General features: G+C 35.6%; 1 protein-coding gene across 1 annotated transcript in view; it reads right to left on the bottom strand.

Moving 5' to 3' along the window:
• LOC145291381 (dynein heavy chain domain-containing protein 1-like) overlaps positions 1-12650 on the bottom strand; it is a 494383-nt gene that overhangs the window by 29964 nt on the left and 451769 nt on the right. The window contains exon 89 of the mRNA XM_080137171.1: positions 9831-9955. Within this exon, the coding sequence (XP_079993297.1) occupies positions 9831-9955 (125 nt within the window). The remainder of the gene's footprint in view (positions 1-9830; positions 9956-12650) is intronic.

The raw sequence follows: 12650 nt of genomic DNA, 5'->3' as shown, positions 1-12650 counted from the left end.
ATGAATCGTCATTTCTTTTATTATGAAAAAATCGTTTCTTTCTTTTTGTTACCTGGAATATCAGTATCAGGCGTTGTTCTTCTCTAATGGCGCCTTTGAAATAATGTAAATCCCATAGGAATGCCTCATTCATTGTTTCGTCTTGGCCAAAACCTTTCAGATTCTATTTCGAAATGACAATTAATCTTACGCAAAGCAACAACAACATTCTTAAAAGAATGATATGGCATTGTGGATGCTAATTGATAAAATTGACAAAAAGACTGGAATTGTTCACCCGATAAATTATTTAAACATTTCAATTAGGAAAAATAATCCAGGAAGAATGTCGTCATAATTAGATAAAATAAATAAATAAATAAATAAAAATTCTTAACTTCCACATCTTTGAAATGTATAAATGCCATTTTTTTTTCATCAATCCTATACTACACTAAAATGTCTTACTGTCATTTAAATCAATAACACAACATAAAGTTTTGAATATACTATATATATATATATATATATATATATACAAGATACCTTTAATAAATTTCCAGACTTTTTTTGTACAAGTATTTAAAATTGTCATAGACTCTTGAAAATTCAGTATGTTATTGCTATACATCTTATGAGATGACTGACCGATTTTTATGCTTTCAGGTTCACATATATAGCTACAGCAGGAATTGGAATACACTCTATTAAAGCCTGATTGTCACAGCTGGTGAATTTCCAAAATGCAATCTTGACATGAGGACACTTTAGGAGAATGATATACAATAAAAGTTTGTTTTAAACTTGGGAAAAAATGGCACAGAATCATATGGAATGCTTCAGACTGCTTTTGTATCATCTTGTATGAATTGAGAATCAGTTTTTGAGTGGCATAAGCAGGGAGTCTGTGAGGGATGATGAGAGATGTGGAAGGAATAAGAAAGTCAGAACACTAGAGTTGATTGGCCAAATAAAGACTTTCATGAATAAGACCGTCGTGTGTCTATAGAGACAATAAGTGCACAGTTTGATGTGAGTGTGGGAATTGTACACACAATTATTTGTGAGGCACTGAAAATGGGGAAGATTTGTGCAAAGTTTGTCTCAAGGGTGCGAAAAGAAGATCAGAAAGAAAGACGTTATCATGACAACAAGGAGATGGTCAAGCTGATCAATTCAGATCCCATAGTTCTTGATGCTCTGGTGACATGCGATGAAAGCTGGATCTACTGCTATGACCCAGAGACCAAGAAATAGACTTTCCAGCAGAAGCATGCTGGCTCTCCCAGACCTGAGAAGGCCAGACAGAGCAAACCCACCCAGAAACTTTATGATGGTCCCTTTTTTTTTTGACAGCGCAGGCATGATCTACATGGACTAGGTTCCCATTGGACAGACAGTCAACAAGGAATACTGAGACTCGAGTTTAGGAAGAGATTCTGTCAGAAGAGGCTAGTACTCTTCAAATTGGGTCAGTGGCATTTCCACGAGGACAATGCACTGGTCTACAACTCTATCCTTGTCAAAGACTATTTAATACAGAATAACATCAAGACAATTCCTCATCCTCCCTATAGTTCAGACCTTGCTCCCTGTGACTTTTGGCTATTCCCTAACCTCAAAGGAAACCTTAGAGGCTGTCGTTATGAGACAATTGAGGAGATGAACAAAGTTGTGACAAGGGTCATTGACATGCTCACACAAGAGGACTACCATGGGGCCTTCCAAAAGTTGTTGGAACGGTACAACAAGTGCATTGCAGCCAGAGAAGATTACTTCGAATGGGACTAGAGTTCTATGTGTGTACTATTAATAAAAGTGCACATAGGAAAAGAATTTTGAAACTTATTGAAAGCACCTCGTATATACAGTATAGACAAAAGAGTTGAAGTTTGAATGTCTCATTTTCATAGCTATTTTTTAAACAATAACTATAATAAATTAATGCTCTGCGTTATTCATTTGTAATTTTATTGTCCTGTTTTATCTATATATGTGTAATGGTTTCATCGATATTAACAGTAATTAATTTAAGTGATTTAATTAAATAAGGATAAAGGACGCAAACCTTTCTTACTTTCTTATTTATCATATAAAAAAGTTTCACTCTTTCTTCTGCCTTCGTCTCTCGTTTCCTCTCCTCCTCTTCCTCACATCCTTTCCTTTCCCCTCTCTTTTTAGTGACTCAAAATTTTCTTTGTTTTATCATTTTTAAAAGAGACCCACCCATTTATTTTTTAATCTTTAAGACTTATTTAAACGATAAATACATTTTTATCAAAACGGCTTGAGTTCTGCAGAAGAAAGGAAGTGATTGCTCTCTCTCTCTCTCTCTCTCTCTCTCTCTCTCTCTCTCTCTCTCGTTTTCATTCTTCTTTCCCTTTTTCTCTCTCCCTTTCCTTTCTTTCATTCTATCTCCACCTAGCGATGCTAAATTTTATTTGTTTTTAAAAGAGCCTCCCCCAACACGTATTTTACCAGCACAGGCGAATTGATTTCTTCTTTATCTTCATTTATTCACGATTTTATTCGATAAATAAATTTTTGTATCTAAATTGCCATAATGTAAATATCTACTTATATGAATAAATGTGAACATTTTTCTCTTGTGTTTACAAGAAACTTATGAATTAAATATTTATTATTTAAAACTTTGGTTTCAAGCAACAGACTTTGTGAAGTTATAGCAAGCTGGCAAAGTGAGCATTATATAATTCACTGAATGTCTGCTCGTATATTGAAAACGTTATAATTACGAGAGTTGATTTCAATCGACTTTCAACAATTATGAGAATCATCTTGGAAAAAATTTGGCCAAGTTGATCTTTTCTTTCTGAAAATGAGTTGACTTGTCTGTTTTGTGGTATATCAACCCTTTATAATGCTGAAACAAAATAGCTCTTATAAATGCTTATCTGTATGCAATTAATTGAACACAAGTTAAGGGTGAAATTGTGGATTCATGCCTTTCCTCTAATGGTATCGAATAAAACGAATCTGATAGGATTTGAACTAAGCTGATTCCAGAGTTTTGGAATTTATCGATGACATCAATAATTCATTACTCTATTCAAAGATCATTTCTGCAAAGGAAGTAATTGTACAAAAGCAAACAAAATGCTTTCCCAATTTCAACAGTTTCTTAACTAATAAAATAGAAAAGTAACAATTGATATTTTCGTTTTCCTTGAAGTTGTGGAAAAGTGAATGAATAGTATGATACGATCAAGATTAAAACGCCAAAGTAATTTCAAAATAGAATAATGATAGCTTTATAATACACTGATCATGTGTGTGCAGGTAGATATATTAAGGATAATTTGCATACTACTTAGCAAAAAGACATCTAATTAATGCACTTTTCTATTTTTATTGTCTACTAATTTAATGATTATTTTCATTTTACGAGGGGCGTGCAATAAGTAATGACCCTGACTCACTTCCAGTTGTCCAATCTAGCAGAAATTTTGCATGTGCAATGATTTATATCTCTAAGGGTTATGTAGCAAGCACAGTTCTGAACTAATTGTGGTTTCTGTTTTACAGATGTTTGAACTAAGTCAGGTGTGAAATGGAGCCTGTTGAGTGTCGAGCAGTAATCTGGTTTTTGTATTTGAAAGGACGCACATTTGATGAAATGAAAGAAACTTATGGTGATAATGCGCCATCATATGACCTTGTAAAACGCTGGCATCGTGAATTCAAACATGGCCGGAAGTCTGTGGAAACAGCTCCCAGACCTGGTCGCCCCCCCCCCTTCTGCCATTGATGAGGCATCTGTCCGTCACGTTGAGGCTGCCATTTTGGAATATCGGCACATTACTATTCGCCTAATAGTCCAAGATGTCAAGATTAGTACAGGGTCTGTGGAAACTATCATTCATGACCATTTGCATATGCATAAGGTGTCTACCAGATGGATTCCCAGGTTGATCACACCATTCCAGAAGGAAAAACGCATCGAGGATGAATTTGGAGATGTGCCAAGAAGATGAGTCAAAATTTTTCAAAAGACTCATTACACAGGATGAAACCTGGGTCCATCACTATGATCCAGAGACCAAAGCCCAGTCAATGCAGTGGAAGCACTTGGACTCACCACCTCCAAAGAAGGCAAGGGTGCAGTACTCCGCAGGCAAGGTCATGCTCACAGTCTTCTAGGACCAGGATGGAGTAGTGATGACAGATTTCCTGGCAAAGGGTACTACAATTACAGGAGCCTATTATGCTTCACTTTTGAGGAAATTAAGGGAAGCTATCAAAATCAAGAGACGGGGCAAGATCAACAAAGGTACCATCCTCCTGCAGGACAACGCTCCGGTCCAGAACTCGCATGCCGCCAGATCAGAAGCAAGGGCATGTGGCTATGAAATATTTCCCCATCCTCCCTACTCTCCTGACCTTCCACCCTCTGACTTTCACCTCTTCCCAGCCATGAAGTTATTTTTTAAAGGAAAGCGTTTCCCAGATGATGCAGCCTTGATTTCTGAAGTCATGTCGTGGTTGGAGGACCAACCTGAGGTGTTCTACAAAAACGGTCTCCAGAGCTGCATCAAACGATGGGAGAAATACATAACTCTGAATGATTCCTATGTAGAGAAAGACTAATAACTGTGCCAAGTTTCGTTGCTCTACTGCTATGAGAAGTGGAGCAGGCGCATTACTTATTGCACACCTCTCGTATTATTACACATAGTTACATTTTATTTATTCATCAATCAAAAGTTAGTATTTTGGTTAAAAAGAGTTTTCTCTAGATAGAGGAGGAGGACATATAAAAAAGAGCAAACAAAAATAAAGACTAGTATAATTACTACTACTACTACTGGTCAAAGTTATAATTACAAAAATAAAGGGAGGTAATTCATGAAACATTTTTGAAAATACACTTCTTGACTTTGGGGGAAAAAAAAGAAAAAGTATATTTTTATGAAAATACTAACGGGGGTTGGGCACTCGACCTTGCCCGGTTGTAAAATACGCTTAAATATATTTTAATTCATGCAGATTTCGTAATTATTATTACAGGGTCAATTCTCTATTGAATATTATATTGTACCTAATTTATACTAGTCATTTCAAAAGTTAAAAAAAAAATGATTTGGGTGCTACGAGCTAGAATCGAAAACAAAACATTTAGCGCCCCAGCCAAGTTTCCTATCATTTGAGCTATCGACAGATAGATAAGAAAAGTTTTAAATTAAAACCACTTCAAACTTGAATTGAATTTCTGCATGCGCAAAAGTAATAAAAATATGTTGGCAAGTTGAAATGAATATTTTGCATTTCAACTTGCCAACATATTTCTGTACACGTAATTCATCCATCCAAACAAAGATTTTTCTTGTTATAAACCATCCTTGGTGTATGATTATTATTTCCTGTTAATTTCAGTGTAATGTGACTAGTAGTTTAAGAGTTTATCGGCTAAATATTTGCACAAACACAGACATACATACATGCATCTACTGATTTATTTATATAGATAAGTCTAAGAAAGTTTAAAATAATTATTTTAGCTGACTACATGGTCGTTTTCAAGTCCAATGTAAACAAGTTCTTGCTGGGCCGTCTTCTTAAATAATCAAATTCTGCCAAACTTCCACCACAACGATCAACAATGTGTTGTCTCACTAGCCACCAGATACTCATTAATCCTTAATCTCGAATGGCCTTTGGGCCTTGATAAGTGGCGAACCAATAAAATATGAAAAAATTTAATCCTTTCCAGTACCTTGGGGAAGTTGGGAGGGTGGCAGAAATGGAGTGAGTCACTGAAGATTCTGCCGGATGGATAAAAAAAATTATTATTTATAATTGACATGGTGTTGATTTCTTTTTTATAACTTTGTTAATATTGCTCTGTAAAATTACCCAACATCCAATTCGAATCTACCAAATTTTTATATATACACACGTGTGGGTGTGTTTTATAGTTTATCTGATTAAAAAAAGTAAATCTCAGTGCAAGTAGGTCATGGTTTTTGGGGAGGATTAAATCTGCAGAATCCCTGAAGAATATCTCTTCAAGGATTTCTATGAGCAGCACACCGCCATGAATCATTAGGGGTTGCGCGCGCGGCTCTCAATACACGGCTAGAATTAGACTGCAGTTATTATCTTTTGAAATGATGAAATTCCATGCCAAAGCTAAAAATGGTTCCTCCCCTCCCCGAGACTTTCACAGACTCAAAGGATTCTAGCTTACTTTTTCTTTTATTATTTTTTTTAAATGAGAGTGTGTGTGGGGGGGGGTAGAAAATATGGCAAAAGTCAACAGCAACTCTTGAAAATTATTGCAGCTTAAGAAAAGCTTGAAAACAAATTGAAAATATGATGTTTTTTTTTAAATCCTGAAAATATCAATGCTGTGCCAAGGTATAAAGCAACATTTTTCACAAACTTTTTTTTAATCATAGAAATAATATTCGCATGTGTTTGCTATGGTTGTGGCCGAACTCTTCCAAGTCCACATCTTACCAGATTGATTGCGTTTACACACTAATACTGTCGAAAAAATATGAATCCATCATTTCTACTCCCCCTCTCACGTTAGGTAAAATAGCAACTTTTATTCAAATAATCATATACAATGAATTATTTACAAAATGTGTTCTATATTATTTGGATTAATCGAACTATTGTTCTCATCTTCAGTGTTATTTTCACAAACTTTCAGCCGATATAACCTCTGACCTTTTTCAGGTGTATTTTGTCAAACTTAGGAATCTACACGGAATTTCGAACAGAACCATTTATTTAATCCATGAGGATAGCATACTTTCGTTCCATCAGCCAATACTGGATAGAAGTTTTAAATAATTCACAATTATATTCTTAACTATCTGGATGCCTGGCGTTGCCCGGTCGTACAAGCTTAAACATGATATTTTAATTTATTCAGATTGTGTATGTATTATTATAGAATTAATCCTCTCTTGAATATTATACATTACGACGAAATAATTTGCCCGGTGAACTAATTCGCAAAAAAAAAAAAAGAATAATACCGTATATTTCGGCGTATAAGGCGACCGTCGGATAAGACAAGATACAAAATTGGAGAAAATTTTAATAATTTTATCATATATCGGTTGTATAAGATGACTGCTAAATCACGAAACCATGTTTGTTTAGCCTAGGCTAGAGATTGCAACACCCGGTATCTTATGAAATATTGGTTTTTAAAGATGATTTTTTAACTTTAAGGGTCGTCATACGCCGCAATATACGGTAATAATAATAATAATAATAATAATAATAATAATAACAACAATAATAATAATAATGCTGTCGTTCATCAAATTCCGTCTGTGTTTGTTTACAATATCACGTCAGCTGGTAGTTGGGCTTGACAAGTCACTTCTGATATTTGGGCTGGAAAAGTCACTTCTGATAAATGTTTAGTTGTAAAATATGCAAACAAAGAAATGATTTGTGGCGATTTTAAATGGTACTTCTTCTTTTATCGTAAATTGAACTCATTAATAAGAAAAAATTAAAATCTGTGCTCTACCACTCAGCTATAGCTCCTGATGACAACAGTTCTTTGAAATTAACAATAACAATGTGTTTTTAAGAAGAAATGATTTGCTGAGAATTATCTCCCTTGGCCGGTGTAACGTAAAACATTTCCCTGTAAAAATTATTTTTATCTATAAGAAAGAAAGACTATTTTTAGGACCAGCTTTGTTTTGATTTTCGATATTTATTAGGAATAATTGCTGTACAAAACATATCTAAGTACACTACCAGACATGTAAATTACCCTTGTGTAAAATTTGCAAAAGATAGGCTCAGTCGTTTTGGAACCTATGAAGAAAGAGCTCACACACACACACACACACACACACACACACACACACACACACACACACACACACACACACAGTGACTTTTATATAATAATACCTATTTACAATGCCTCCCCAAGGGACAGAGTTAGACACCAGGGTCGTTTTTTAACGTGGAGAAAAGGTTCAAAAATAAAAATTGTCTCAGTCGTGAAGGATTTCTCCTCTACTGAAAGAGAACGACAAATGGAAGTGCCGTATCTGAAAAACAGATACTACACTTTGATAGTAGATATCGTTCACACTGTGACAGAGCATGCTACCTCTGTTGATTAAATAAAGGGTTCCATTCAAAATTTCATGCAGATTCCAGAGTTCAACAAAATTGACCTGAAGAAAGTCGGAGGTTACATCGACTAAAACTTTGTGAAAATAACACTCAAGATGAGAACAGTAGTTCAAAGAATACAAATAATCAATCTTCATCTAAAAAATTTAGAAACAAAATGTACACAGAAGAGACGTTGCAAGCCTATCTTTGTTTTATCGTTATTTCCATGGCAGGTGCTCGTCTGAACTCCAATCTCTGGTCCCCTCTCACCAATCTTTTACGAAAAACACCCATCTAGCTGAATCCACTGTCAAAAACTTTCCCCACTCTTTATCTATGCCTAAATCAAAACGTAGATTCCATGAACAAAGCTTCTTTCTTAGAAGTGCACGCCTGTGGAACTCTGTTCCGTCTGCCTGCTTCCCTCCTGACTACAACTTGAATGTCTTCAAGTCAAACGTAAACAAATTCCTGACGAACCGCCCCCTTAAGTAGACACTTTAAATATCCACACTAACGTACTGTACTTATAATAACCCTTATCCCTGAGTGGCTTCCGGGCCTTGATAAGTGGTGACCACCTTGTAAAAAAAAAAAAAAAAGTATCCTGTTTCTGAATTTAAAAAAGTCAAAATGGATTTCTATAACATAAAACAGAAAAATAAAGAAATGCATTGATTAAATACAAAATGGTTACTAACTCATCATCATATTCCATTCAATGCCCGTCTTAGTGTGGGCACGCGTTGTATGGAAACTGACTTCCAAACTATTTTAGGCCAGATTTTTATTCATCCCTGACGAGTCCATCATTATTACTTTCTCACATGTTTTCCATAGCTTTCTTCTTCCAACTGACCTGATAACTCAATTGTTCTGCATCTACTAATCCTAGAATTCTCATGAATTCTTTGTAACTAAAATAACAAGGTCTCCTGTTCTAATAATTTTTGTCAGTCTTTTTTACAAAATCTTTTGGTAAAGTAATTTTTTTCAAAATCTATTATTCCAGCAATTGATAAGAAAAGAAATAAAATTTTAGTAAATAGCTTTAAATTCTAACAAGAACAATTGCTATCATTTTAACGTTTTGAATCACTGCTAGTTTTGATTACATTATTGAAAGCTGATATTCAGATAATTTGTCAATTGTTATTTAGTTAAAACGCTCTCCATCATTTGTCATTCTTTTTCACAATTGGTTACTTGTCTCTGGGAATTGTTACAATCACAATATCCTTCGACATATGAAAATTTTCACAAACTACGAAAATTCTCAAAGGGGGGAAAAAAACTTTTATTATTAAAAATTAATTATTAAATACGATTTTATTAAAGTAAGAAACCCACTGTTTAAGAAGCACTTGATATTCAGAATTTAAAATTTAACGGTTAAAAAACCTGACAAGCGCATTTAAAAGGTTTTTTTAAAACATTTCCATAACATAAATATTTTCATATTCATCTCTAAAGAATCTTTAAAAATGTTTTGGATTATTTTAAAATGGTAACACGTTTTAAGTGTAATTTCATGCAATAGATTTTAAATGTAGAATGATCATTCTACTTTGTAGTTTTTTGAATGCACAAAACATAAACCACAGTTTACATGGGAAGAACTTGTAATTGTTTAAAGATATTTTCCAGGAATTAAACAACAAAATAATTGTAAAAAACAAAATTCCCCCAAATCTCAGCCAATCAAATCCTAACCCGACGACACTTACTATTTTCTTGATCTTATGATGATGTCCGATGAGAAACTTGGCGGTTTGATGACATTTCAGTAAAGTTGATTGGAAGTTTCGGGTCGTTTCGCATGTGACCTTAACACTATGTTGAATGAGGCAGGCTTGAAAGAAAAGAGGAAAGATTATGAGCAGGATTCAAGTATCATAATATCAGTGAATAAAAATAAAAGCCATAGATGTGCGACACGCTTAACAGACCAATTTAATTTAAACAAATAAAAATAATTTCATGTTGAAACAAATAAAAATAATTTCATGTTGAAGGCTACCGAAAAGATAAAAAGGGACGTAATTCAAAGTCGTTTTCTGTGATTGTGGATTAATTCCCTAAGCCTTTTCACTACAATACTCTTATTTTGATCTTGGCATCCTCAAATTAAATTCAACTTGGAAGGACATCGCCCACTCTCAAACTCTACTCCTATTTTATTTTCTCCTACTGAAGTTTCACCCCCACTTAGAAATCAACTTGCTTGTTTTCAATCTTAAACAAACTGAAAAAGAGTGGGTGATCTATTCTTTAGAAATAACTAGCAGTTCAGCTCATGTCCAGGTAACTTACATCTAAAATTTCAAGTGTTTAGACCCAAAATTGGTGGAGGAGTTTGGTAGAATTTGCGAAGGTCAACTCTTTCAACTTTGACCTCTTGGCAGCCAAATTTTTGCCCAAAAACTGATTAAAAAGCTTGCTGCATGTCTGAATACCCTTTATGTAAAATTTCAAATGTTGAAACCCAAAATTGACTGAATAGTTTTCTAGAGACTGCAGAGGTCAAATTTTTTAACTCTGACTCCTTGATTGCCAAATATTCGGCCAAAAATGGATTAAAAAGCTTGCCCTATGTCTGAATACACTTTATTTAAAATTTCAAATGTTTAGACTAAAAATTGGCAGAGAGATCAAATTTTTTAAAACTTTGACCCCAATTTTGACCCCTTAATATTTATTGTTTGGGGTCCAAATCCATTTTAACAGTTCGATCCATATCGAAGGAACCTCTATCTAAAATTTCAAGTGTTTAGGCCCAAAATTGGCGTAAGAATTTGCTAGAGATTTCAAAGGTCAAATCGTTGAACTTGACACCTTGCCAGCCAAATTTCTGGTCGAAAACTGATTTTCATCTGGGCTGACGTTATCCGCCTGACATTCAGGGACCCGAACCTTGGATTAACCACTAAGGAGGCTGTCCTTTCAGCAGGTGCAAAGTACTGGGGCTGCTGTATTGCCATCTGGTGAATGGATTCTGGACCATGCAGTAGTTTCTGGTAGGGGCCTCTCGATGCCATACTAGTAGGTAATTGTTACAGTTTTACCTTATCATGTGCGACAAAAAAAAAAAAAATTCCTATCTTTTTCTCTCCTGCTTTCCCTCTCTGTCTTGCTTTAACCAAGTCTGTCAACCTGTTCCACAAATCCCAATTCCTCAATATGAAACATCTCCAGAAAAAAATCACAAATAAACCTAGAACCCCATCCTCCAACGTAGACCCCTACTACCAGGTCTCCTTCTCTAACATCAGGGGTCAACATTCCAACATTCCAGAAGTTGAAACACAATTACAGGAGACGAAACCGGACATATTCTTCCTAAGCGAAACTGGCATAGGGCCGACCACTTCCCTAGATGAGTTCATAATTAAAGGATACTCTAACTTAACATCTAAATCTGACCCCCAAGATCGCCATGGGCATGGTATATGTGCCTACATTAAAGATGGCTTTCCATGTGGTAGGGATATCTCCAGAGAGGACCCTAATTTACCTTATATGTGCTTCCGGGTTGCACTTACTTACACCACTGCATTTATATTTGCTCTCTATCGCCCTCAAAACAGCAGAGTTACTCTCTTTAAGAGCATATGTGACAAAATCGACCACATCCTGTCTGCTCATCCTTCGGCTAACATCAACATTTGTCGTGACTTCAATGTCCACAATGTGGAATGGCTGACTCACTCAAACAAGACAGATGATGAGGGAAGGTTCTGTCATGATTTCGCCATTGCCTATGACCTCACCCAGATTGTTCACGAACCCACCCGTGTGCATGATACTTCCAGTCAGTATGCTAGCCTACAACTTCCTCTGAGCTATGTTCATGTTCCGCTCTGTTCCCTCTGGGGTCTTCGTTGTATCAGTTAAGATAAAAACGGTTGTATCAGTTAAGATAAAAACGAAATGCAATTAAGTCTTCAGACGTATCTCTGCACCGTACTGTATATGGATACTCTATGGCTGACTGGGATAGCTTCCGTACATTTATATCTGATCTACCCCTACATTTCATGTTTAAAAAGGATGTGTCCTCCATAGTATCAGATCTGACCGAATGGTTAATTGTAGGCATAGACTGATTCATACCATCCAAAAAATTCCAGCAAACACCTAACAGCTAGCCATGGTTCTCCCCAGAATGTGCTGCTCCCATCACACACAGAAATTACTTTTTCCATAGCTACCAACGTAATAGATGCACTGTGACTAGAGCTGCTTTCAGGACTGCCAGCAACCACTGTAAAAGAGTAATAAAAAATGGAAGGAGCTATATGTTCAGTCCGTTAAATTCAAAGTAGCTGAGCAGCGGCTTGGTTCCCACCAGTTTTGGCAAATAGCAAACAGGACCCTGAACAGAAGCGTGAGTTCTACCCCAACCATCATCAATGGACCTGAGGTCATCTCGTCAGTATCAGACAAGGCCAAACTACTTGTCAAGAACTTTGCAGCTAATTCTACCCTATGCGACGAAGGCCATCAATTCCCCGTATTCCCCCCTATAACAGACAACACGCTATGCA

This window comes from Euprymna scolopes, chromosome 12, assembly GCF_053919585.1.
Source record: "Euprymna scolopes isolate OS-2025 chromosome 12, ASM5391958v1, whole genome shotgun sequence".
NCBI classification, from domain to species: Eukaryota; Metazoa; Mollusca; class Cephalopoda; order Sepiida; family Sepiolidae; genus Euprymna; species Euprymna scolopes.
The sequence above is the reverse complement of the archived record's forward strand: the minus strand, read 5'-3'. Positions and strand labels throughout refer to the sequence as shown.